Source organism: Acomys russatus, chromosome 19 (genome assembly GCF_903995435.1).
Source record: "Acomys russatus chromosome 19, mAcoRus1.1, whole genome shotgun sequence".
In the NCBI taxonomy this organism is placed as follows: Eukaryota; Metazoa; Chordata; class Mammalia; order Rodentia; family Muridae; genus Acomys; species Acomys russatus.
The window spans coordinates 33,562,551-33,590,262 of NC_067155.1; the positions used below are offsets into that span (position 1 = coordinate 33,562,551).

General features: G+C 51.4%; 2 protein-coding genes across 4 annotated transcripts; both read left to right on the top strand.

The window, feature by feature from the left end:
- The first annotated feature begins 237 nt into the window (after nt 1-237).
- On the top strand, nt 238-13,495 carry Zdhhc4 (zinc finger DHHC-type palmitoyltransferase 4). 3 transcript variants are annotated; one of them, XM_051161086.1, is made up of 7 exons: nt 238-721; nt 2,959-3,083; nt 4,285-4,358; nt 8,077-8,255; nt 9,925-10,050; nt 11,239-11,519; nt 13,201-13,495. In XM_051161086.1, exons 1-7 carry the CDS (start codon nt 679-681, stop codon nt 13,489-13,491), a joined length of 1,119 nt encoding a protein of 372 aa, XP_051017043.1. In that variant the 5' UTR covers nt 238-678; the 3' UTR covers nt 13,492-13,495. The 3 variants fall into 3 exon arrangements, with proteins under 3 accessions (XP_051017043.1, XP_051017045.1, XP_051017044.1); XM_051161088.1 differs by having other exon boundaries at nt 241-744; XM_051161087.1 differs by having other exon boundaries at nt 256-721; nt 11,275-11,519.
- A 1,323-nt stretch (nt 13,496-14,818) lies between these two features.
- Nucleotides 14,819-26,496, top strand: Ints15 (integrator complex subunit 15). The gene is made up of 6 exons (XM_051161090.1): nt 14,819-15,084; nt 15,575-15,796; nt 16,497-16,662; nt 20,098-20,622; nt 21,438-21,477; nt 25,732-26,496. The coding sequence occupies exons 1-6, from the start codon at nt 14,893-14,895 to the stop codon at nt 25,931-25,933; spliced, it is 1,347 nt and encodes a 448-aa protein (XP_051017047.1). The 5' UTR covers nt 14,819-14,892; the 3' UTR covers nt 25,934-26,496.
- The last annotated feature ends 1,216 nt before the right edge of the window (nt 26,497-27,712 follow it).

Here is a 27,712-nt window from a genome sequence, read left to right on the forward strand (position 1 = left end):
CTTCGGAAGGCTCCGTGAAACCCCTGCTGGGCTGCGGCCGTCGGGACCCCATGTTGAGCCTCCAGGTTATGTGCAGGACCTCCGTCCTCCCCGAGTCCCTTGCACCCCGGTTCCTGTACCCTCCCTCCCCTCCACCAGTAGGCAGTCTGCCTGGTTCTCATTCCGGACTCAGGACGCAGTTACGTTCTCCCAACCTGCTACAGAACCCCTCTTATCTCCTGTGAGCCTGATGCATCCCAGATCTGATTAGGTGACGGGCTCCATTCTCCGCTACCCTGCCCTGGTTCCATCACATTCGGAAAGTGTTCACCAAGGGAAAACTACCCAGGACCTCATGGGGGCAGCTTCGCCCTGTGTCTGGACTGCGGTGTGGGCGCCTCACAGATAGTCTAGTAACAGTGATAGCTATAGGGATAGCAGATCCGAAACTCCTGGACTTTACGTTTTCTTCCCAGTTCAGCGGTGGTGCAGTGTCCTCTACATCCACGCGCCTTTCCCAATGCACTCCGCCGCCGCCGCTTAATTAATACTGTGTTAAGTGTTGCACTTGATTGTCTCCGCAGCCAGTTCCAGCCTCCTGGAACAGCCATGACTCCAGCTTTGTATGTGCCAGATGCACAGCGCTGCCCAAGCAGAGCTGCTATCTGAATTCTCCATGGATGTGGCAAGGAGCAATGCATGCTAGGGGTGCCGCTGGAACAGTGTCGATCAAGAGAAATATGTAGGCGGAAGACCTGTTACCTCGTGAGAATGGCCTTTTTTTGTTTCCTCTTTTGTTAATAGTTTCTGAGTTGGAATTCTGACCCAGAATTCTGCCTGGTAAAGCTAATGCCACCATTTCCAGTTTCTCTTCTCTTCTCTCTCTCTCTCTCTCTCTCTCTCTCTCTCTCTCTCTCTCTCTCTCTCCCCCTCCCTCCCTCCCTCCCTCCCTCCCTCCCTCTGTTTTTGTTTTTATTTTTTTCAAGACAGGGTTTCTCTGTGTAATAGCTCTGGCTGTCCTGGAACTCGCTCTGTAGACCAGGCTGGCCTCAAACTCACAGAGATCCGCCTGCCTCTGCCTCCCAGGTGCTGGGATTAAAGGTGTGCGCCACCACTGCCCAGCCCATTTCCAGTTTCTCTCTAGGTGATCCATGACATTGTGACCACTTACCTGTTTACTATGCCTGATTCTGGGTGTGGGACATTGACTACCTTTAGGAGTTACTTATTCTGATGAGGTCAGCAAGTTCTTTGGGAGGACTTTACCAGTATCTATGTGAATATTTAAGAAAGTAAAAGGGTTTGTTGCTGGGTATGTTGTTACACCTCTGCAATCCTAAATCCTGAAAAGCTGAGGCGGGAGGATTCTGAGTTCCAGGATAGCCTAAGCTACATAGTGAGCCCCTGTCTCAAAAACCAAGGGGTTGGGAGATGGCTCTGTTGATAACGCCTGTAATCCTGAGAACTCAAACTTAATGACCAGACCTTAAGTTAAAGGGGGGAAAAAAGCCGAGGGGCTGGGAGATAGCTCAGTGTGTAAGAGTGATTACTGTGCAAGCATGAAGTCCCGAGTGTGGATCCCTGGTACCAACATAAAAAAACGGTGAGCTCCAGGTTTAGCAAGAGTCCCTAAACCCCAAGGCAGTGGTTCTCAGCCTCCCAATGCTCTGGTCCTTTAATACAGTCCCTCGTGTTGTGGTCATCGCCAGCCATAAACATATTTTGTTGTTATTTCATAACTGTAATTTTGCTACTCTAATGAGTCATAATGTAAATATCTATGTTTCTGGATGGTCTTAGGTGACCCATGAGGAAGGGTCCTTTGACACTCCCCAGGGGGCGTGACCCATAGGTTGAGAACTGTGCCCTAAGGGTGTATGATGGACAACACAGACACAGACACACACACACACACACACACACACACTGGTCTGGCAGTACAGGTCGGTAATCCCAGCAGAGAGAGGAAACTGGGAGGCTGGGGTGGTGGCTCAGGGATAGATCACCTGCCCAGCAGGTTCAGTTCTCAATACTGACTTGGGGGAGAAAGGAACCTGCTGTCTTGCGGTTCCCTTGACCAATGGTTTGGGATGGAGGGCTAGCTTAGTGAGTGATATACTTTGCAGGTGTGAAAACCAGAGTTCAAACCCCAAGAACATATGTAGAAGCCTGACATAGAAGTATGGGAGAATGCACCTGTGTAACTGCAGCTTCCCCACTGTGAAATGGGAGAATCCTGAGAAACACACGACCAGCTAGCCTGGTGTATAGCACAGAGAACAAAGAAACTGTCTGGAACAATCTAGAAGTGGAGGATTAACACTGGAGGTTGTCTTCTGACTGCCACATACGTGCTATGGCATTTATCCACCCACACTCAGACAAACACACACACCTTTAATCCCAGCACTTAGGATGCAGATGCAGGTGGATCTCTGTTGAAGCCAGTTTCGTCTACACAGTGAGACCCTGTCTCCTCAAACAACAGCAAAAATAAAAACCAAGCCCCACAACTAGTAAGATGTCTCAGTGGGTAAGGGTACCTGCTGCTAAGCCTGACAGACCTGGGTTTAATGCCCAGGACTTCCATGGTGGAGGGAGGGAAAACTCCCAAAAATTGTCTTTGGCACCCACACTGTGGCACCCACATACAGACTCACAGAAAAATAAATAAAATGTAACTGAAACTAAAGTGGAGCACAGCTGAGGAAGACACCATGTATCAAACTCATGTAAGCATGCCCATGCACACCTGTAGACACACATGCACACCTAGGTAGGTACACACAACTTACAGACAAACTAATGAAAGAAAGGAACTCGTTGCCCCAAATGCAGACCACAGCATTCATCTTGAGGCTTGCCTAATGCTCACCCATCTGGGTCTGACTCTCAATGCAGGCGTGAACCCAGGGCTAGGGATATAGGCTGAGGAAAGCCCTTTAACAGTAGTGACTCAGGCTGTGTCTTCCTTTGCAGCCTCCAGCATGGACTTCCTGGTTCTCTTCTTGCTCTACTTGGCCTTCTTATTGATTGGTGCTGTCATGATCTGCATCTTCACAAAAAACCAGCGTTTGAAGGGCCTGGTCCTGGGAGGAGCACAGGTAGCAGCCAGCCTTGGATACTGCTGAAGTTTACACACTGTACTAGGTGCTAGTCTGAAAGGTGCACCGGACCAGGTGTTGTAAGGCTTGCCTTTAATCCCAGCACTTGAGAGGCGGAGGTAGGACTGAGAATTCAAGGCCAGGTGGGGCAACATAGCAAGCTCCTGTGTCCAAACAAACAAAAAGAAACCTTGCTATTTATTCTTTGAGATGGGCTGAATTTTCCAGGTTGGCTTTTTAAACAGTGCGTAATGTCCGCAGTTGGGCGTGGGTGTGGATTGTGTTTGCCTAGACACGCTGGCAGCAGGTGGGGCATGGAACTGGGGGGTGGCGGGTCAGGGTGGAGGGTGGGGGTGGGGGAGCACATGAACAGAAAGCTGAGCTGGTCATCTTCATTTGACATCCTGCTGTCTGTCTTCCTTTGGGGATCAAAGCAGAATGGGGGCAGGATGTGGGAGGAGCCTGGGGATCTGGAAGTGAGTCTTGAACATGGAGGAGATAGAAGCCAGGGTAAGGAAAAGGCAGCTTTCACAGCAGCCTCTGCCCACTCCTTTTTCTCCAATCTCTGCAGTCAAGATGGAAAGGAGAAGTTGTCTACACCCCCTAAATCCTAGCACTTAGGAAGTAGAGGCAGGAGGATGGTGAATTCCAGGCTAGCTTAGGTTTTACAATGAGACTGTTTCAGAAACAGAGGGGAGCTGAGGGGATGCCTGAGTGGTTAGTGTGCTCGCCATGCAACCATAAGAACTGGACTCCAGATCTCCAGAAGCATGTAAGCTCTGGCTGGGAGGGTGGCCTGCCTGTAATTGCAGTCCTTGGGGGTTAATGACAAGAGATCTGCAGGGCAGCCTGGCTGCCTAGACTAGCCAAAGGGGCGAGCTCTGGGTTCAACTGAAAGACCCTGTGCCAAGGTGAAGAGCTGTCAGGAAAGACATTCGGCACCAACCTCTGACCACATGCATGTGCACACATGTGTGGACACAAACACACTATACACACAGGCACCACAAAGAAGTAAACAGGTTGGCCTGAAAGCAAGGGTGGTAGAAGTGAGTCGTCTTTACTCTCTTGGATTGTCACTCTGACGTATAAAGGAACAGTGGCTAGAATCACCAACATTGCCGGCTGCATGTGGAAAGTCTCGCTTGTGTGGCAGTGAGGGGCGTGAGAGCTGAGGCTGGCCCTTCTCCTGTGGTTTCAGGTATGCTCCTGTGTAATCCCGCAGTGCCTTCAGAGGGCCGCGCAGAGGCTGCTTCATCAGCTCTTCTACACACGGTACTTGTGGCAGGTGTCTGGATGGTTAACTGTTGCACCTTCATGCTTCTGGAAGTGTCTTGTGGTCTCCAGCACAGGACACTGGAACTGTTGAGGGTGCTGGCTTTGGGATCATTTACCACTTGTCTCTGGACCTTTCGGACACCCACTCTTCTTTTTTTCATGTATTGATTGCGGTGCTGGGGATTGAACCAGGGGTGTTGTGCATGTCTGGCAAGCTCCCTACCTTAACCACTGAACCATATCCCCAGGCCAACATGGCCACTCTTGCTTTGTTGAGACAGGGTCTCATTCTACAGTCCAGGCTGGCTTCGAACTGACTACATAGACCAGACTGGCCACAAGCTCACGACAGCCCTCTAGCCTCAGCCTCCCAGATGCTAGGACAATAGTCACGAGCCGCTGTGCCTACTGCTTTCAAGTAAAGGTGCTTAAAAAGTAGGAAAGTATTCTTAAATCTAAATACATGCAACACGTGCCTCTGATTATTTTCTAAAAATATTTATTGTATGTATATGTATTATAGACTCGCTGGTACTATTATTGTAGGCCCCCAGTACTACTATTAAAGACCCACTAGCACTAATATTATAGACCCACTAGTGCTGCTATTATAGACCCACTAGTGCTGCTATTATAGACCCACCAGTGCTGCTATTATAGACCCACTAGTGCTGCTATTATAGACCCACCAGTGCTGCTATTATAGACCCACTAGTGCTGCTATTATAGACCCACCAGTGCTGCTATTATAGACCCACCAGTGCTGCTATTATAGACCCACTAGTGCTGCTATTATAGACCCACCAGTGCTGCTATTATAGACCCACCAGTGCTGCTATTATAGACCCACCAGTGCTGCTATTATAGACCCACCAGTGCTGCTATTATAGACCCACTAGTGCTGCTATTATAGACCCACCAGTGCTGCTATTATAGACCCACCAGTGCTGCTATTATAGACCCACCAGTGCTGCTATTATAGACCCACCAGTGCTGCTATTATAGACCCACCAGTGCTGCTATTATAGACCCACCAGTGCTGCTATTATAGACCCACCAGTGCTGCTATTATAGACCCACCAGTGCTGCTATTATAGACCCACCAGTGCTGCTATTATAGGCCCACCAGTGCTGCTATTATAGACCCACTAGTGCTGCTATTATAGACCCACTAGTGCTGCTATTATAGACCCACCAGTGCTGCTATTATAGACCCACCAGTGCTGCTATTATAGACCCACTAGTGCTGCTATTATAGACCCACCAGTGCTGCTATTATAGACCCACCAGTGCTGCTATTATAGACCCACTAGTGCTGCTATTATAGACCCACCAGTGCTGCTATTATAGACCCACCAGTGCTGCTATTATAGACCCACCAGTGCTGCTATTATAGACCCACCAGTGCTGCTATTATAGACCCACCAGTGCTGCTATTATAGACCCACCAGTGCTGCTATTATAGACCCACCAGTGCTGCTATTATAGACCCACCAGTGCTGCTATTATAGACCCACCAGTGCTGCTATTATAGACCCACCAGTGCTGCTATTATAGACCCACCAGTGCTGCTATTATAGACCCACCAGTGCTGCTATTATAGACCCACTAGTGCTGCTATTATAGACCCACTAGTGCTGCTATTATAGACCCACTAGTGCTGCTATTATAGACCCACTAGTGCTGCTATTATAGGCCCACTAGTGCTGCTATTATAGACCCACTAGTGCTGCTATTATAGACCCACCAGTGCTGCTATTATAGACCCACCAGTGCTGCTATTATAGACCCACCAGTGCTGCTATTATAGACCCACCAGTGCTGCTATTATAGACCCACCAGTGCTGCTATTATAGACCCACCAGTGCTGCTATTATAGACCCACCAGTGCTGCTATTATAGACCCACCAGTGCTGCTATTATAGACCCACTAGTGCTGCTATTATAGGCCCACCAGTGCTGCTATTATAGACCCACCAGTGCTGCTATTATAGACCCACTAGTGCTGCTATTATAGACCCACTAGTGCTGCTATTATAGACCCACTAGTGCTGCTATTATAGGCCCACTAGTGCTGCTATTATAGACCCACTAGTGCTGCTATTATAGACCCACCAGTGCTGCTATTATAGACCCACTAGTGCTGCTATTATAGACCCACCAGTGCTGCTATTATAGACCCACCAGTGCTGCTATTATAGACCCACCAGTGCTGCTATTATAGACCCACTAGTGCTGCTATTATAGACCCACTAGTGCTGCTATTATAGACCCACTAGTGCTGCTATTATAGACCCACTAGTGCTGCTATTATAGACCCACTAGTGCTGCTATTATAGACCCACCAGTGCTGCTATTATAGACCCACCAGTGCTGCTATTATAGACCCACTAGTGCTGCTATTATAGACCCACCAGTGCTGCTATTATAGACCCACTAGTGCTGCTATTATAGACCCACCAGTGCTGCTATTATAGACCCACTAGTGCTGCTATTATAGGCCCACTAGTGCTGCTATTATAGACCCACCAGTGCTGCTATTATAGGCCCACTAGTGCTGCTATTATAGACCCACCAGTGCTGCTATTATAGACCCACTAGTGCTGCTATTATAGACCCACTAGTGCTGCTATTATAGACCCACCAGTGCTGCTATTATAGGCCCACCAGTGCTGCTATTATAGACCCACCAGTGCTGCTATTATAGACCCACTAGTGCTGCTATTATAGACCCACCAGTGCTGCTATTATAGGCCCACCAGTGCTGCTATTATAGACCCACCAGTGCTGCTATTATAGGCCCACCAGTGCTGCTATTATAGACCCACTAGTGCTGCTATTATAGGCCCACCAGTGCTGCTATTATAGACCCACCAGTGCTGCTATTTTAGACCCACCAGTGCTGCTATTATAGACCCACTAGTGCTGCTATTATAGACCCACCAGTGCTGCTATTATAGACCCACCAGTGCTGCTATTATAGACCCACCAGTGCTGCTATTATAGGCCCACCAGTGCTGCTATTATAGACCCACCAGTGCTGCTATTATAGACCCACTAGTGCTGCTATTATAGACCCACCAGTGCTGCTATTATAGGCCCACCAGTGCTGCTATTATAGACCCACCAGTGCTGCTATTATAGACCCACCAGTGCTGCTATTATAGACCCACCAGTGCTGCTATTATAGACCCACTAGTGCTGCTATTATAGACCCACCAGTGCTGCTATTATAGGCCCACCAGTGCTGCTATTATAGACCCACCAGTGCTGCTATTATAGACCCACCAGTGCTGCTATTATAGACCCACCAGTGCTGCTATTATAGACCCACCAGTAGTAGTGGTAGCACTGCTATAGATAGGGCCTCACTACATAGCTCTGTCTAACCTAGAACTTTGTATGTAACACTCATAAGGATCTGTCTGCCTTTGCCTCCCGAATTCTGGCATTTAAGGTGTGCACCACCATGCCCAGCTTATAAAACAGAGCATCACTATGTAGCCCTGGGTATCCTGGTACTTGCTATGTGGCCTGGGCTGCCTCCAACTCAGGTCTGGCTCAGCCCCGGAGTGCTGGGGTTACAGGCAGGTGCTGCCACTTTGGGCCCTTACTTAACTCTCACACGAGGTGGTTGGCCTGGGTCTTGTTCCTTGGATTCCTGTGATTTCTTCCCGGAGTGGCCCACGCGTGAACCCCGTGTGCTTCCTTCCAGCAACCCCGCCTTCGTTGCCTTGCACCTGCTCTTGCAAGGCCTGGTTTATGCTGAGTACACCTGTGAGATACTCGGCTACTGCCAGGAGCTGGGGTTCTCTCTGCCCTCCCTTCTCCTGCCCTATGTGCTGCTGAGCGCGAACCTGGTCTTCTTCACCATGACTTGTTCTGCCAATCCTGGTAAGTCAGGGGTCAGGCTAGTCATAGCCCTGGCCTTGTGAGGATGTGTCACAGTCAGGGAGCCGTCCTCTAGAAGATTCCCTCGGTTACACTTTCACTAGCTTTCAGTTTTGAGTGTTTTCCAATTTTAGTTCTGGTCTTTGGTCCATCGGTTATTTAACACTTTGTAATATACACACTAGTGTGAGCTCTTCTAATGCACACGGTTTATTCTGAGGCAGGACTTTGCTCTGTGTCTCAGGCCAACCTTGAACCTATGAGCTTCTTACTCCCAAAATGCTGGGATCACAGACATGTCCCACCACACTGGCTTCAAGACATTTCTTAATTTTTGAAATATACATTCAATTGCATATGTCCAAGTAGAGCTGTGGTCAGTATGACATAGCTTCCTTTTTACTTTTTCTTTAATTATGTGTCTTCGTTGTGTGTGTGTGTGTGTGTGTGTGTGTGTGTGTGTGTGTGATGTTCATATGCATGTAGAGGACATAGGATAGCATTGGGTGTCATTCCTCAAGTGCTGTCTACCCCTCACCTTTTTTCCCTCTCATTGGTCTACAAGTTGTCAAGTAAGCTAGGCCCGGGCTTTCCCTGTCTCTGCCTCCATAGTGCTGGATTGCAAGGTTGCATCACTGTGCCTACTTTGTTTGTTTGTCTGTTTCTGAGACAGGTTTCTCACTGTAGCCCTGGCTGCCCTGGGACTGGATCTATAGACCAGGCTGGCCTTGAACTTACAGAGATCTGCCTACCTTTGCCTCCCCAAGTGCTGGGAGTCAAGGCGTGCGCCACCACGCCTGGCTAGGAGTGATGCTAATGTTCCAGCATCAGCTGTGCTGATGGCTACACAGCCACGGAGCTGAGCATGCTTTAAGCTGCCTAGCATCTATAATCTCAGCATTTGGGAGGCTGGGGCAGAAGGATTGCTTCAAGTTCAAGGCCAGCCTGTGCTACAGTGTGGAAGTGTCTTAAGAAACCAAGTGAAACACAAGTGGGATGCCTCAGAGGGTAAAGGAACCTGTTGTACAAGCCAAGGCCGGCAACAGAACCTAATCCCTAACACCAACATAGAGGTGGAGGGGGGGCTCTGACCCTACTCAGTTGTTTCCTGGCCTTCACATGTGCTGTAGACACATGAAACACTCAAACACATGACACTAAATAAGTAAGATGAAGAAGTGAATTGGATTCCTGAGTTATCCCTCAGTAAGGCAGTTACTCAAAGTGAGTCACGGCTGGGTGGTTGCTGTGTTGCTGAAGTGCTCACTTTGCAAGCATAAAGACCCTAGTTCGATCTCCAGGACATATAAAGAAGCTGGGAGCTGGGTGCAGTAGTTCTAACCTGTACTCCCAGGACTGGGAGGCAGAGACAGGAGGCGCCCTGGAGCGTTTTTAACTAGCTGGTGTGTCCTAATTGCTGAGCTCCATGTGACTGAGAATCTGCCTCAGAATGAAAGTTGGCTAACAACATTGGAGGTCCACCTCCAACTTCCACACACATGTACACCTGCATGGTGTGCCCACACGTGCATCCCCACGGACCACCACAGAAAAGAAAGTGCACTTCTTAAAACATTAGACATAGTGGTTTTAGCTGCATTGTGCTGTTTGGGTCGGTTGGGCCTGGCCAACCCCATTGCTTGGAGCTGACATCCATCCCTTCTTTCCCTAGGCACTATCACTAAAGCCAATGAGTCATCGCTCCTGCAAGTCTATGAATTCGATGACGTGATGTTTCCAAAGAACTCGAGGTGCTCCACTTGTGACTTGAGGAAGCCAGCCCGGTCTAAGCACTGCCGTAAGTGTAGCCCTCGGGGCCCTGCAGCCCTCCCTTGCACACAAGGTCAGGCCACAGGGGATGCTGCCACAGCAAACACACCACCTTCCACAGTGGCGTTCTGCAAGGTTCCCAACATCTGAACCCAGTTCTAAAACATTTTCCTTCACCCAGCCACACTGGTGTGGCAGAAGGCTGAAAATGGGGGTCAGAGGTTGTAGGATGCACACCCAGCAAGTGCCTCCCCAACTCCAGGGAAAAAGGAAACAAACTAAGACTCTGTCCACATTGAACTCAAGAGTTTTGTATAAGGGGGCTGGAGAGATGGCTCAGAGGCTAAGAGCACCGTCTGCTCTTCCAAAGGTCCCAAGTTCCATTCCCAACAAGCACATGGTGGCTCACAACCATCTGTAATGAGATCTAGTACCTTCTTGTGGTAGGCAGACACACATGAAGACAGAACGCTGTATGATTAATAAATAAATATTTTTTGTTCTTTATGGGGTTTTTTGTTTTGGTTTGTTTTTGGTTTTTCGAGACATGGTTTCTCTGTGTAGTCTTGGCTGTCCTGGACTCACTTTGTAGATGAGGCTGGCCTTGAACTCACAGCGATCCACCTGCCTCTGCCTTCCAAGTGCTGGGATTAAAGGTGTGCGCCCCCATGCCCGGCATAAATAAATATTTTTAAAAAGAGTTTTGCATAACTCTGTTTATGTCCAGAATCTAATTTTTCAGATTTTTCTTGTAACCACTTGGTGCTCGGTCTTCAGATCTTTTTTATTTTTTTTTTAATGTGTGTTGGAGTGAGTGTGAGTAGATGTGTGCGTGTGCGTGTGGAGCCTAGAAGTTGATCTCAGGTGCTGTCTTCACCTTATGTGTTGATGCTTGGCCTCTTAACTTGAACTAGAGCTTACCGATTCCTTCAGCCAGACCAGGCAGCCAGCCTGCTCAGGGAATCCTGTGGTCTCCTGCCTGCTGAGATCCCAGGGAGGTTGCCAAACCTGACTGCCTGGCCTCTGTCCGTGCTGGGGCTCTGAACCCCAGTCCGGCTCGCTCCCATAGCAAGCATTCTTACCTTGTGAGCCATCTCGCAGCCTCAAGCACTGCAGCTCGAAAAGCTTGGTGATAACAGCTGCCCTGCTGCCAAGCTGTCAGTGGTCAGTCTGTAAGAATCTCAGGAAGCATGCCTGTTTTTATCATCTCATCAAGGACAAACCCGGCCGTACCACGCTCCTCTCTCTGCAGGGGTGTGTGACCGCTGTGTGCACCGTTTCGATCATCACTGCGTCTGGGTGAACAACTGCATCGGGGCCTGGAACACCAGGTACTTCCTCATCTACCTCTTGACACTGACTGCATCGGCCGCCACCATAGCCTGTGTGAGTGCTGCCTTTCTGGTCCGCCTAGTGGCAGTTTCGGATCTGTACCAGGAAACTTACATTGATGACTTTGGGCGTTTGCAGTCTGTGGACACAGTCTTTCTTATTCAGGTAATTTTGCATTGGGTCCCAGGAAAACATGAAGCTACTCTTTTATTCTTTAAAAACATAAATATATAATTTTTATTAATTATTTGAGAATTTCATACATGCATACAGTGTATTTTGCCCTCCCAATTTTATGTCCTCCTTTTTTCTTTCTTTCTTACTTTTTTTTTAAACCCATGAAGTCCAGAATGTGCTGCCCATATACTCACAGGTGTGGGGTCATGCATGCATCATGGTCAGCCTTCCAGGAGCCACACCCTTTAAGAGAACTGACTGCCCCGCCCCCAAGAGCCTTTAACCATCTGCAGCTCCTTAGTAAGCAGAGGGGGCTTTGCTCCTCCCTGCTCTGTGCTGGAATGCTGCCTGCTTTGATCCTGTGCAGACTGTATACCTGCTATGAACTCTGGCCCTGTCATGTCCAGAAGACATTATTTAACTCCTCCCTGTCCTCTGGCTCTTAGAGTCTTTCTGTCCCCCACATCCTAGATTGTCCCTGGGTCTTGGTGTGTGTGAGAGACAGAGACAGACAGAGACATGGAGATCTAATGTTCTGTCGCGTTTATGGCTGAGCATGCACGGACACTCTGCACTGTGACCAGTTGTCTGCATTAGCCACTGTACACTGTGCAAAGACTTTCTCTGATGAAGTCTGAGGTCTGCACTAGCCTATGGGTAGAGAGATAAGACTTTAGAGGGCAGTTTGATATTATGGTCTAGTTAGCAAAATGATAGTACTGGGTTCATCCCTGGGGCTGTTGAGCCCTTGGGTTCTTGGTCCTCCATCATCATCATCGTCATCGTCATCATATCCCTGACTTGCTGGTCTGGAACTTGATATGTAGATCAGGCTGGTCTTGAACTCATAGTGATCTGCCTTTATCTCCCTAGAGAGTTCTGAGATTAAAAATATGTGCCATTACACATAGCTAACATATGGGATTTTAAAATTAATATAACTTATCTATTGTGTCAGGGTCTCATGTCTGTCAGTCTGGCGTGAATTTTTGATCCTCTTGCTTCCCGTCCAGGGTGCTGGGAAAGTTAGTGTGCACCAATACGCCTGCTGGATGCAAAACTGGGGATCAAAGTCAGGGCTTTGTGTAGTAACGATTCTGAAAGTGTGGTTTCTTTAAAAAGCACAAAATAAGCCAAGTGTGGTGGGACTTGCCTATAATCCCAGCACTCAGGCAGGGAAATCTCTGTGAGTTCGAGGCCAGCCTGGTCTACAAAGTGAGTCCAGGACAGCCAGGGCTACAAGAGAAACCCTGTCTTGAAAAACCAAAACCAAACCAAACAAACAAACAAAAAAATGCTGTCTCACTCATCCTGCAGGAAGCTCTTGTACACACAAGGATTATGCCTGTCTGTCTGTGTTGAGTGTGACTCATATCTATGGTAATAGGTCAGATTTTAGGCAAGTGATCTGTGTGTGTGCTTGCGCATGTACATGGGTGTGGATGAGACAGTCAGACCGAGGCACAGAAAGAGACATAGAGAGTTTTGAACCCAGGAACTCATGAATGCTAGGACATTGCTGCACCTCTGAGCTGTATGTACCCCCTGGTGGGTCAGATTTGATGCAGGCGGTGAACTGAGCGGTGGCTGTGTGCCATGGCACAGGGTCAGGGCTGGTGACACAGGCATCACTGTCTATTTGCTAACACTCAAGTTTTTCTGCCCCCAGTACCTGTTCCTGACCTTTCCACGGATCATCTTCCTGCTGGGCTTTGTCATGGTACTGAGCTTGCTCCTGATTGGCTACCTGTGCTTCGCGCTGTACTTGGCTGCCACCAACCAGACCACAAACGAGTGGTGTAGAGGTGACTGGGCCTGGTGCCAGCACTGCCCTGTGATGGCCTGGCCCCGATCAGCTGAACCCCACATCTACCAGAACATTCACTCCCATGGGGTTTGGAGCAACCTTCGAGAGATCTTTCTACCTGCCACCCCCAGTTCTGAGAAAAAGGAGAAATAGAATGGGAGATGTTGCTGCCTTTTGAATACAGTATACATCTATTTGTACATATGGCTCTTTATTTTCTAAGCACGGTTTGCGTTGGTTTCTGCTGTGTGAGTGTGAGTGGGCTTCTGATGGGGAAACAGAGGGAAACAAGGCTAGTGAGTTCCAGTATCCCCAGTGCCTTGGCAGATCCCCTGCCTGCTTCTTTTCTTCTAGAATCCATAACTTCTGAGGTGCTAGTGTCAGGAGGTTCAAGGGATGCCTGGCCCAAGGCTCTGGCTGACAAGAAGACCTTTGTCTCTGAACAAGGACCATACAGACTTGTTCCCTAATACACAAAAGGGTCTGGGTAGCTCCACGTCTCATGGTTGTGCCCAGGTGCACTCTGTCCCTATTCGGCTCTCTCCCAGGGGCTCTTTACCATGACTGAATCCTCACCGAGGCCTACCTTTGGCAGCCGTAGGCCTCTTACGAATCGTTCTGCTTGTGGGCCACACTCAAGACTTTTCTGCTCTGTTTAAAAACCTCCAGCCTTCGATGGGCGGCGGCGGTGCAGCACAGGGGTGTGAAGAGGCAGGCAGAGCTCTGACTTCGAGGTCAGCCTGGTCTACCCAGCGAGTTCCAGGATAGCCTGTGCTACACTGAGAAACTGTCTCAAAAAAACCAAACCAAGCCTCTAATCTTCAGTGCCAGCTAGCTCAGTGTAAAGTATAAATGATTGCCTATAGGACTGCATAAAAATCCTGGAGTGGAAGTTGGGGGTACTGTAGGGTGGGAGGGTTTTCCGGAGCGGGAAGCTTGTGGGCTGGACCTGGTCTTCCTGGCCTAAGTTAGAGCAAAGCAGTTAAAGAGGGGCCAGGACTCAGGAGAGCAGTTGGAAATAGGGACCCTGGAACAGAAGGTGGGAACAGGGCGTCGGGGAACGAGGGGTGCCTACCAGCATCATCTGTCCTAGAAGCCCCTCCGGGGGCCTACGAACATGTCCTGGTTGGTGGGGAGCACCAGAAGGCTTGCATAGAGCATGCAGGTTCAGGACACTTGGGAGAAACACTTGAAAAGACAGCGGGGCGGGGCCTCGTGCCCTCGTGCTAGCCCGTAAGGACCTCACCGCCAGGGGGCGCCCAGGAGAGCGCGCGGCCGCGGCCTGAGGTTGGCCCCTGCGGGCCGCCGTCGCCACCTCGGCATTCCGCCGCCGGTTCGGCCGAGCGGCATCGGCTCCCGCGGCTCTGGGCGGCGCCGCAGTCGGACCCAGGGCGTCCGCTGGCCCGTGGCGGTGGCGGCGACAACGATGATCCCCTGAGCGGGTCCGCGCCTGGTAGCGGCGGGCGGGCGGGTGCCACGGCCCTGCCCGCGTCGGGGCCCAGGCTGGTCGCGCCTCTTTGTCTCCAGGCGGAAGTGGGACGCGGCGCCCGCACCATGAGCGACATCCGCCACTCGCTGCTGCGGCGCGACGCGCTGAGCGCCGCCAAGGAGGTGCTGTATCACCTGGACATCTACTTCAGCAGCCAGCTGCAGAGCGCGCCGCTGCCCATCGTGGACAAGGGCCCCGTGGAACTGCTGGAGGAGTTCGTGTTCCAGGTGCCCAAGGAGCGCGGCGCACAGCCCAAGGTGCCTACCCCGACCGTGCCCTCGCCGGGTCCAGCGGCGTTGCTCAGCCGCGTGTGACAGTCGCCGGTCAATGATCCAGGCGGTGATTTTGGGAACTGGCTACTCAACATCACCGGAGTCTCAAAACTGAGCCCTCTGGGATGTTGCTTATAATTAGACGCACAGCTTTTTCCTGGGGTTAAGCCCCCTAGGCTTAGGCTTCACAAAGGTGAAAACGTACACCGTGGGAAAAAGAACAGATTTGGGCGGGGGTGGGGGGTAGTGTTTGGTTTTTGTTTGGTTGGATTTTTAAGACACTGTCTCCCTGTGTCCTGGGTAGCTAAGGCCAGCTCTAGCCGCCGTCTCTTGAATGCTGGGGTTTCAGGCATCCACGGAACCGAACCGTTTACTGTAGGGGGGACCTAAGGGGCAGGCAGGTGCAGGCCAGGCCCTCGTCTCTCACAGCTTTCTCCCGGGCTTTTTTTTTTTTTTTTTTTTTTTTTTTTAACAGAGACTGAATTCGCTCCAAGAGCTCCAGCTTCTCGAAATCATGTGCAGTTATTTCCAGGAGCAAAGCAAGGACTCTGTGCGGCAGATCATTTTCTCGTCCCTTTTCAGCCCCCAAGGCAACAAAGCTGACGACAGCCGGATGAGCTTATTGGGAAAGCTGGTTTCCATGGCTGTGGCTGTGTGTAGGATCCCCGTGTTGGAATGTGCGGCCTCCTGGCTCCAGGTACAGCTTTCCACATGGCTTTACTCCCAGAGCCTCCTTAGGATAATGAGAGTTTGGATGTGACAGGATGTCTGAAGAGGTCTTTTACACACGTGTGATGTCATTGATCATTGTTGTCTAGGTGCTACAACCAGTCCCCTTTTGTTTGTTTGTTTGTTTTGAGACAGGTTTTCTCTGTGTAGCCTTGGCTGTCCTGGACTTGCTTTGTAGACCAGGCTGGCCTCGAACTCACATCGACCCGCCTGCCTCTGCCTCCCGAGTGCTGGGATTAAAGGCATGCGCCACCACGCCCGGCTTCACCATGCCCAGCTTTAACAAACATTTGCATCAAACTCTTCCGCACCTCACAATGGGAGTAATGGCTAGTTTTGATCTATGGCATCTTACAGAAATTGTCACTTCCTCCGCAGTTAATCTTACCAAAATCACCTCTCCACGAAGCCCGGCAGAAGGTTTATGTAAAGATTCCACCTTCGCAGGCATGGCGATCCCTGTTGCAAGGACTCACCTCTGTCCCCCAGCGAGGGAGCAGCGTGGGGTAGCGGGCAGCGAGCGTGGCCGGCCCAGTGGAGCTGTGATCACATACGTGGGTGGGAGGTTGACTGGTTCTATGGGCTTTAGATGACGAGACCCGGCTCTGTGAGCCGATCAGCTGCCATCCCAGGGTCCCTTGGTGACTTGGACTGTGGCTTCTTTGCAGCGGACACCCGTGGTCTACTGTGTGAGGCTTGCCAGGGTCATTGTGGATGACTACTGCTGTTTGGTGCCAGGCTCTGTGCAGACGCTAAAGCAGATCTTCAGTGCCAGTCCCCGTTTCTGCTGCCAGTTCATAACGTCTGTGACTGCACTCTACGACCTGTCGTCGGGTAAGCGTCAAGCAGTCAAGCAGGTTGTTTGTGTCAGAGCAGCTTCGGTAGAATGCCAGCCTCCTGTATTCCTCTTCATGTGGTGCTGTGTGCATGCTGGGCAAGCACCTGCATCCCATGCACCAGTGACTACATTGGCTTTTGGTGCATGCGTGCATGTGCCAGTGTGTGTGTACACGTGCATTCGTATGTACGTATGTACACATTGCATGTGTGTGTCACATGTGTGCAGTGCCCGCATAGGCCAGAAGAGGAAGTCTGATCCCTTGGAGCCTGAGATACAGATCGTCCCAAGGTGGGAACTGAACTCAGGTCCTGAAAGAGCAGTGAGTGTTCTTAGCCGCTCTGCAGACCCTTGCACTGACTTTTTTTTTCCTAACTGTGAAGTGTGCACCTTTGTTGTGGGTCTAAGCCATTTGCTAAAAGGGACTTTGTTTAGTTTCTTCCCAAGTGCTGGGTCTGATGGTGGAATGAGAGCATAAGAAGCCAGCGCCTGGGGCTGAGAGGTAGATCCTTTTCCACAGACATATGACCTGCTTGCCCCCAAGAATCGTTTCTAATTATGTGCATGTTAGGGGTGGGTATGTACAGGTAAGTGTGGGTGCCCAAGAAGGCCAGAAGAGGGTGTCAGGTCCCTTGAAGCTGAAGTCATAGGCCGTTGTCAGCTGCCCAGTGTGGGAGCTGGGAACCAAACCCAAGTCTTCTGGAAGAGCGGCAAGTGCTCACTCGATTGCTTGCTTATTTATTTATTTATTTATTTATTTATTGTTTCTCCCTCCTCCTCTCCATCCTATTCCTCTCTTCCCCTCCCCCCCTTGCTCTCCTTACTCTTCTCATTTTCTTCTGTGTGTGTGTGTGTGTGTGTGTTTTACCTGTGTGTATGCCTATGCACCACAAGCATGCCTAATACCTGTGGAGGCCAGAAGAGGGTGGTAGCTGCCCTAGGACTGTAATTACAGACGCTTGTGAGCCACATGTGGATGCTGGGGTGCTGAACCCAGGCCTTCTGGAAGGATATAGCCAGGAAACAGGGGCCGTAGACGGCACAGACGTGGAAGGACTTCTACAGAAAGCCCTGCTTATCGACCCTGCTCCTGGGAGCCTGTCCGTGATGGAGGAAATGGGCAGCAACGCCCAGGCTGTGAGGCCCGACCCCCCCCCCCAACCCCCCCACCCCTACCCCCGCCCCGGGTAGCCAGTTAGTGACTTCTGCCGCCCCTGCAGCGCTGCATGGCCTTGGCTCACTGTCCTACCGTAATGGAAAGGTCAAGCATGATTTTCTGTGTGGAATGGAGCTCTGAGCCTGCTTTCTGTTCAGGATTCAGCTTCTTCCCTCTGTCCTTGCTGCCCAAGGCTTGACAAGTAGTGTCTTGTTCTGATCTGGTAGCTAAGCCAGCAATTTGAGAGTCTTCGGGAAATTTTTGGAAATCTTCCTATCTCCTGTTCCATTTCAACCCCTCGGTTAGATTTGTGTCTCCCTTTACTTCTTACCTTTGTTGTTGTTGTTGTTTTCGAGACAGGGTTGCTCTGTGTAGCCTTGACTGTCCTGGACTCACTTTGTAGAGCAGGCTGGCCTCGAACTCACAGTGATCTGCCTGCCTCTGCCTCCCAAGTGCTGGGATTAAAGGCGTGCACCACGCCCTGACCACTTCTTACCTTTTTTAATGCATTTAAATTTGGTTGCCCTCAGGGGAGAGGAGGCTCAGCAGTTAAAAGCACTTGCTGCTTTTACAGAGGACCCAGGTTGAGTCCCATGCATGCTGTTCACATACATACATACACGCCGGCAAAACAGGCTCAAGAGCGCAGGTCTCCTCTGGCAATGGAGAATTCAGTCTTTAAGCAAATGTATGCCACATGCATGCCCAGGGCATAGATGCACACCTTCACCTGAGCGCGCTTCCTTCGGGACCATGGCATGTTCTTTCACTGAGGCCTGGGCACATGTCAGAATGTAGGTGGCTTTACTCAGATAGAAAGCCCTCAGGGAAAAGAGAAGCAGAGGCGGGATTGCCGCTGGGAGGTGGTAGACCACAGCTGCTGACCACTGCCGGAGGGGAAGCGGTTACTGGAGTGGGACAGTCTCAGAGAGGAGGAAAGGCCAGAACCCGTATTCCAGTCGAGGGAGCAGGTGACTTGCTTCCCAGGCCCTTTTCTGACATGCTTTGCTGTCCTGTGAGCTGAGAGTGCATAGCCTCAGAGAGGAGGCTGGGCCACCGCCAGCCTGAACTCATACCACGCTGATCCCAAATTGGGCAGTATATCCTGGAGATATAAAAGCCAGGGTCACACCATGTGGTTTTAGTTTTAGTGTTTTGTTTTGTTTTTGAGACCATTTCTCCATGCAACAGCTCTGGCTGTCCTGGAACTCACTCTAGACCCGGGTGGCCTTGAGTTCACAGAGATCCTCCTGCTTCTGCCTCATGAGTGTTGGGTTAAAGGTGTGCACCACCACGCTGGGTTCCATGACGACGTGTGTCTGAGGAGTCCTGAGAATAGGCCTCGGCAGCACCTTGCCTCTGTTTTCTTGGAGAACAGTCTGGGGTGGTGTGTGGATGAAGTACGTTGGCCTGTATAAAGTAGTTAGTACCACCTTCTGCCCTGGTCAGAGCTGTTGAGGAGTGAAACTGGCACCTACATAAGGATTCCAGCTTTGGGGCTGAGATGTCATTGGCTGCTGATGGATGGCTGACCGGCCTCCAGGTCACTCTCTGAAGGACACAGGAGCTGTCACTGTGCTGTGGAGGGGGCCCTGGATATAGGGAAGAAACCTATACTCAGAGAAGGGGTGACCTACGCCAGTAGTTTTGAGCTAAGGCCAGTGAGGTGGCTGGTTGTTTAGAACAGCAGTTCTCAACCTGAGGGTTCGCAGTCCCTTTGGTAAGCTTGTCTTCAAAAATACTGACATTATAGTTCATAACAACAGCAAAATTACAGTTATAAAATGAAATTTTTATGGTTGGGGTCATCACGACATAAGAAATTGTATTAAAGGGTCACGATGTTAGGAAGGATGAGAGCCACTGGCCTAGAAGCCTGTGTCTCCCATCCTGAGAACCTGTCCAGTCCCTAGGACCCATAGAAAGGTGGGAAGAGAAGGGGCTCCTGCAGGTTGTCCTCTGGCCTCCACATATGCCTCATGGCTCGGGCACACATATATCACCCCAAAATACGTGTGTGTGTGTGTGTGTGTGTGTGTGTATTGGGGGTAAAAGTGATGGAGTTCAAGGCAATGGTTAACTTAGGTAAGGCCATGGGGTCCTGGACCCTAGGGACAGGACATTGGTCTATGAATCAGGTGTCAAAAAGGAGAGAGACGATGGGTGACTTGGGCAGTAGACTTGGAGGCTGTAAACTCAGGGACTCGTCACCCATTGTCCACTGTATTCCTGTCCCCAAGGCCAGAGCTGCTCCTCACTGATGATCTCTTTGCAGATGACCTCATCCCACCTTTGGACTTGCTTGAAATGATTGTCAGCTGGATTTTTGAGGACCCGAGGTTGATTCTCATCACGTTTTTAAATACTCCCATCACCGCCAACCTGCCCATAGGGTTCTTAGAGCTCACGCCCCTCATTGGGCTGATCCGCTGGTGCGTGAAGGCCCCTCTGGCTTACAAAAGGAAGAAGCCTTGCCTGACCAACGGCCACGTCGGTCACAAGGTTGCCAAGGACTCAGGCACGGGCACGGACAGAGACTCACACCTGCTGTACTCGAAGCTCCACCTGAGCGTTCTGCAGGTCCTTATGACACTCCAGCTGCACCTGACAGAGAAGAACCTGTATGGGCGCCTGGGGCTCATCCTCTTCGACCACATGGTCCCGCTTGTGGAGGAGATCAACAGACTAGCAGATGAACTGAACCCCCTCAACGCCTCTCAGGAGATCGAGCTTGCACTGGACCGCTTGGCCCAGGCCCTGCAGGTGGCCATGGCATCGGGAGCCCTGCTGTGCACGAGAGGTGGGCGCTGACCCCGGCACGCCATGGTGTAGGCAGAAAGGACGTGGGAGCCTAGGCAGATACCACCTTTGCTTCTTTTAGGACCTGCTCTCCTCCCCCTGACTGCAAGGGAGGTTTGTGAGAAGTCCTAGAATGTCCCCCAAGCCACCCTCATGAGGTGCTGCTGTGTTTAGACAAGGCATCTTGGCACAGGGCAGCTGGAGGACTAAGTTTTTGGGCTGCATGCCTGTGTGCATGCATGCGTGCGTGGGTGTATGAGGTGGATCTTGTTTTGTAACCCAGGCTAGCGTGAAACAAATCCCACGCATTTCTGTCTCTGCCTTCGAGTGCTAGGATCATGGGGGTGAACCGCCATGCCTGGATATGTTCGCTGTCTGGTTTCTGCATTTGAAGGGCAAGCAGGCAGTACTAGAGATTGAGCTACGACCCTGTGCCTGCTGGGCGAGCACTCTCACTGAGCTACAGCGCCGGCCCTGTGTTTGCTAGCTAACAGACTATCGCCTCTGTCCCCATGTGAGGGTTGCCAGTGACGAGGTCCCGTTTTTCCCTGGATGTGATTGCTCACTGAGAGCCCTCACTTCTGGCTCTTTCCCAGAAACTCAACAAATTTTCAGCAGGGCTACCCCCTTTCCAAGTGGCTTCTTCCATTTCAGGGTTGTTTTTTTTTTAAGGTAAAAATTTCCATACAAGGGAACCCAGTTTCTAAGGAGACCAGGGGCTCGCTCCAACAGGCCCTGCTGCTGTCTGGCCAGCGTCTTGTTAAGACTCTGAGCACCTAGGTCTCCCATTCTAATCTCCTGTCTCCTTGATTTCAGATGACCTGAGAACCCTGTGCTCCCGGCTACCCCATAACAAGTAGGTATTCTACCTCAGGCTGGGCTGGCAAGGCTGGGCCAGGTGGGGGTGGTGGGAGGCCAAGCAGGGCAGACCCCTTGGTCCTGGGAAGGCTGACTAGATGGATCCTGGGAAGAGCGCAGGCTCAGAATGACCCTCCTGCTAGAGTGGGAGAGACCACAGCATACTCCTAGTGTCACTTAAAGCTGCTAAGTATGCTGCTGTCAGAGCAGTGGGTGGCCACGGTGTCCTGTGGGAGCTGCTGTCCCTGTCAGAACCTGGGCATTTCACTTCTGTGGCCCTCCTCAGAAGTGAAGCCCAAATCTGTATGCACTGAGAATAGTTTGACATCACTATGTGGTGACCTCATGCGCCAGGTGTGCGGGTCCTCCCGGTGCATGGCTTCTGAGAGATTTGCGGGGCATTTGGACAGCGTGCGCGCGCATGCGCGCGCCCTCAGGTTCCCTCTGGGGGTAGCAGTGAAGATGAGATGAAATGCTGTTTGAAAATCTCATCTCCACAGCCCGATGGGTGCCTCTACAATCAGTCGTCCTATGGGAAGTAAAGAGTACTGTCCTACAGGTTCTGTAGTCACATGACCTGACTCCTGCTTGGGTCCCCTGCCTCTTCCCATGTTCCCAGCAGGGGCTCTGTGAGGCCTGAGCTGAGTGCAAACGGAACACCCTCAGAGCTGGTGCGTGGTCATGGTGTCTGGTGGGAGGCCCTGTCCCTGTCAGAATCTGAGCATGGCGCCTCTGTGACTCTGTCCCTAGATAGAAGTGAAGCTGGAAGGTCTGTCCATTCAGGTCACAGGGAGCACAGCAGCCCTCCATCCCAGGCACAGGGGACGAGTGAGTAACCATCGCACTGTAGAAGAGAGGGCTGCATTGCTGCAAGTAGCCACTGCAGCTGGGAGATGGCTCAGCCGGCAAAAGCACTCGATGCATAAGCCGGAGTCTGAGTTCAGAACCTTAGGACCCACGTTTAAAAGTTCTTTAGCCAGAGGGGAGGTGGAGACGGGACATTCCCTCACAGTTTGCGTGCCAGCTAGCCTGGAGCACAGTGGGAACAGTAGAGACCCCAGCTCAAGCCGGGTGGAAGATGAGAGCTGTCACCTGAGGTTGTCCTCTGACCTCTATATGTTCGCCATGGCACACATGTGCCCACATCCACATACATGAGTGTGCATGGACATGCTTCACCTGTAACTGTGTCATCCATGCCCACACATAATAGTAATTGTGACCACTGAGTAAGGTGGTGTTTTCAATTCAAGGCAGGCCTGTGAACCAGGGGGGGGGGGGTCACAGTCGTGGTGACACGTGGGTAGGATTGGTCTTTCCTCACTTGTCACTGAGTCCCAGGGCTCCTGCTGCCAGGCAGCATGGATAAGGAGCTAAGCAGCTTTGCTGCGCTGAGTGTCATAACCACCCAGTGCCGGGTCCCTGCCTCTGCCTCTGCCAGGCTAGTGAGTCTGGGCAGGAGCCGGCAGGCCAAAGGTCAGCCGACTGCTGCTTCACGGCAGGTTGAGGGAGGGTGTCTGGGCCGCGGTGGGGCCCTGTCATCCAGTCCTGTACTCTTGAGTTCTCGTGAGGGAGTGGGCTGAGCGTGGGAGAGGCTCTAAGGGACACAAAGGCCAGGCCACCTGCCATGGCTGGAGCGCTCTCTGGGGCCCACCGGTCCTTTGCTTCTGGCTTTAGAATCTCACTTGGAGTTGTGCAAGTTCTGACAGCTGGTCTGTGTTGACTTTCCAACCAGATTAGAGACTTCTGAAATGCTAAGGCTCTGCAGGGTGTCTCAGTTTGGTCTCTGCAGTGCTCTCTAGGTTTAGTAACTTTTTTTTTCTCAAGACAGGGTTTCTCTGTGTAGCCCTGGCTGTCCTGGACTTACTTTGTAGACCAGGCTGGCCTTGAACTCACAGCTATCTACTTGCCTCTGCCTCCCGAGTGCTGGGATTACAGGTGTGCGCTTTTGAAAAGGTCTTAGTGGAGCTTTGGCCCCTGTCTCCATGCCCACAGTGCACTGACCCAGGTCTCCTGTGGTTGTGGCCCCCCTCTGCCACAGGAGGGTCTGTGATAGTCCCACCTCTACTTTGGGGAAGCTCAAGACTGTCTGAAGAGCAGCAGGGCCCACTTGGGGACAGACTGTCACTCGGTATTGCTGTGTTAAAGTAGCTTTTATTTGTCTGACTTAATTGTCAAGTCTTACTGCCTCAGAGTTAGGTCTGCTAATGTAGCTTCTAGCCTCTGTACAATCTAATCTAGGCCTAGGATATTCCAGCCTCTGAGACCTACTGCTGAATAAGCTCACCTTTCCTAGTTCTTTCTGAACTCTGGCTGGCTGGTTCAACTCAGCTGTTCTGGCTCAAACTCCTCTCCAAGCTGACTGATTCAATCTGGCTTCTCTCAGCTTCTGACTGATTTGCTCTACTTGGCCTCAAACTAACTAGCAATCTGTTCTAATCTTCTGGCTCCTTCTCATTCTCTGGCTCATTCTGTCTTCAGCTGAGTCTAGTTTGTTCTCTCTGCAACACTCTTCCGGTAAAAGCTGCCTCTGAATTCCCCGAACTGAATAGCCATGAACTCTGCTCCACTGCACTGTCTCTTACCTCACTGACTCAACTGAACTCCTGAACAGCACTGACCAGAACACAAAGACCGCATGCCTCTGTCTCCTGAGGGCTGGGATTAAAAGCATGTACCACCATGCCTGGACCTAAGCTTTTCTTTATCTGAAACTTGCTCTATACCAGGCTGGCCTTGAACTCAGAGATCTGCTTGCCTCTGTCTCCTGGGATTAAAACCCTGACTGTATTCCAGCCAGAGTAGTCATGAACTGAAATTCCTCTACAGCCCTGTCATGTGGACAGCCTGCAGGGAGGTGCAGCATGGTGGAACTAGAGGCCAAAGGGATGAGGGCCGGAATTGGAACTGGGTTTGGTGATGAGAGACCAGCGTGGACTCCAGGTGCACGGCCAGGCTGAGCTCAGTGAGTCTGGAGAGGAGTGAGCAGAGGGCTTGTGTCCTCAGCTTGGAGAGCCAGGCTGAGTAGCAGCCTGAGCTAGGGAAGGCAGGTGTGCCAGGCTTTCCAGCAGGGAGGTGCTGACCACACTGACAGCTGGGAAGGAGCTAGGCTCTCAAAGCAGAACTGAACTCGGTGGAGAATTCCAGAAGGTGGGGGCTGTAGAAAGGGAAGGAAGAAGAGGTATTGGTGAAGCTCGGTAGAGCCTCAAGTCCTGAGGGTGTGGTCCTGGCATAGCAGAGCCTTGAGGCTGGGGTATGGACTCCTCAGTTTACCAGGGGTTAAGAAGTCACTGGACTCTGGATCCCAAGGTCATTTGAAAAGCCACCATTGTGGGGTTGACGTATGGAATGCAGTCAAAAACCCAAAAAAGAATTGGACGGCAGTGTTGCTGTCCTGAGACAGTGCTGTGTGTGGGTGTTGGCCCAGGCTGTCATGGAAGCTGTCTAGTCAGGGCTCCTACTGCTGCCATGAAACACCATGCATGACCAAAGCAACCTGGAGAGGAAAGGGCGTATTTGACTTAACTTCCTCAGCACTCCAGCCTGGTCTACATAGTGAGTCCAGGGTAGTCAAGGCTACACAGAGAGACCCTGTCTCATAAAACAAAAACAAAACAACAACTTCTACAGCACTGTTCATCAATGAAGGAAGTCAGCCAGGAAATCAAGCAGGGCAGGATCAGAGCTGATGGAGGAGCGCGGAGAGGGAGCGGTGCTGCTCACTCAGGGCCTTGCTCCTCATGGCTTGCTCAGCCTGCTTTCTTATAGAACACAGGACCACCAACCAGGGGTTGCGCTTCCCTCAGTGGCGGCTTGTGTCAAGTTGACATAAAACTAGCCAGCACAGAGGCCAACCCCCGCGAGCCGAGAGTTCTGAGTGCTGAGAAGAACGGCCGCTACATGGAGTTTGACATGGTCTGTGGTTCCGAGTGTAAACCCCCTCCACCCGTCCTTGGTGGGCTTGTAGCTTTATCCCTGCAGGTCCTTCTCTCTCAATCCTGGCCTAGGGCCTGCCAGCCCATCACTGCCTTTCCTTTACCCAGTCTCCTGTGCTCCACGTTCACCTGCCAGACGCCCCTGGCCCATGAGGTGCGTGAAACACCAAGCACAGAGGGACTGAGCAGCTTCTGCAGTGTCGGGGGTGACAGGCACGTGCCATCGGGCTTGTACCATTTGGGAGGGCAGGCCAGAGGCCCGAGTGGCAGCCCCGGGCTTGAGGCCTCCGTCCTAATCTCTCTCCTTGTATCTGCAGCCTGCTCCAGCTGGTGATCTCGGGCCCAGTGCAGCAGTCGCCACACACCGCTCTCCCCCCTGGGTTCTACCCGCACATCCACACCCCGCCGCTCGCCTATGGGGCTGTGGCAGCTCACCCAGCTGCCCACCCGGCCCTGCCTACGCACCCAGGGCACACCTTCATCTCAGGTGTGACCTTTCCATTCAGGCCCATCCGCTAGGCCGGCCCTCCCCAGCCGCCGAGCGGCTATGTGCCTTGCACCTGGGCCAAGGAAGCCTTCGGAAAGAGGGGTGCTGGCCCCCATGGACAAAGATCCCTGGGAGGCAGCACGTGGCCTCTCCACCTGGCAGAACCGTCTTGGTACTGATGTCCCAAGTTGCGGTTGCCCGGGTGCCTCCTGCCTGGTGTGTCAAATGTCCAGATTGGATGGAGGAAAGAGTGCGCTCAGCCCTCTGCAGGGAGCGCTGTGGGTCCCACAGCGACAGTGTCACTCACACACAGACACTCAGTCCGAAACCAGGGAATGTTGGCGGGCAAGCCGCCCCGAGGGTCCATCTGCCCTGCCTCAGGAATGTGACAAGTCTCTGCCACCAACACAGGTTTTCTGCAGCTCCATGAGCTCAGAGTGTGGAGGGCGAGACCCACACTTGTACGCAGCACTGGGCACTGCTCAGGGACATCTGTTGGGATTCCCCATTACCTTGGAAAGGATCTTCTGTGTTTTATTGGGGGGAGGGTATCTCTAAATTTTCCTTTCATGTGTTCAAAATAAATGTTTTCTAAACAGTTTTATAGGCATTGTGGAATTTTCATTTTCTGGTGCTGAGATTCAAACCCATGATGCTACATGTATGTACTTACAAGGTGTTTTTTCAGTGACCTACATCACCAGCCCTATAGGACATACATATTTAGTTAACTAATTTTTTTTTTTTTTTTTTTTTTTTTTTTTTTAACACAATGTTCTGCCTGCACTGCATGCCGGAAGAGGGCACCAGATCTCAGTATAGGTGGTTGTGAGCCACCATGTGGTTGCTGGGAATTGAACTCAGGACCTTTGGAAGAGCAGACAAGGCTCTTAACCACTGAGCCATCTCTCCAGCCCCTAGTTAACTAATTTTTCTTTGTTTGTTTGTTTTTTAGTTTTTCCGAGACAGATTTCTCTGTGTACCCTTGACTGTCCTGGACTCACTTTGTAGACCAGGCTGGCCTTGAACTCCCTCAGTGCTGGGATTACAGGCGTGTGCCACTGCATCTGGCTAATAACTAATTTTTAAGAAGTTGATGTGTATGGATGGTGTGTGTATATATGTCTGTGCACCATGCATGTGCAGTGCATTGGAGGCCTGATGGTTGTGAGCCTCCATGTGGGTGCTGGGAATTGAACCCAGGTCCTTCCTTCATCACTCTCCACTTACTCTTGAGTTGTGGCCTCAACCTGAACCTATGGCTTGCTGTTTGATTATATTTTATTACTTGTGTATGTGTACAGATGCACACATGCATGCTACCATGCATATGTGCAGGTCAACTTGGGGAGTCAAACTCAAGTCATCACCATTGGCTGCAAGCTCCTTCGCTTGCTATTTCAGGCATCAGCAACCCTGTCCCCACCCGGCACAGCACTGGGGTCCTAGGTGCACATGTGTTCAAGCTGAGCCCATCACATGGGTTCTGGCGGTCCGGCTCAGGTCCTCGTGCCTTTGCAGTGAGCATCCAGCTGGCCCATTCCCTAGCTCCTAGCTACTTTTGACCAAAACTTCAGGTTCAGCGTTTCCACCAGGAGCCAGGGTCTGGGGCTCCATTGCTACTCGGAGGATGCCCAGACTCTGTGCATCCTGTGATGGGAATGGCCGAATGGTCCTCGGGGGTCCCCCAGCACAATGTTGGAAGGGATAGGCTGGCATTCTCACTGTTTGAGGAAGGGATGTTCATGCGCCTGTGCCTATTAGAGGTGACAGATGTCAAGAACAGCCAGCAAATCATGAGAGCCCGGGAG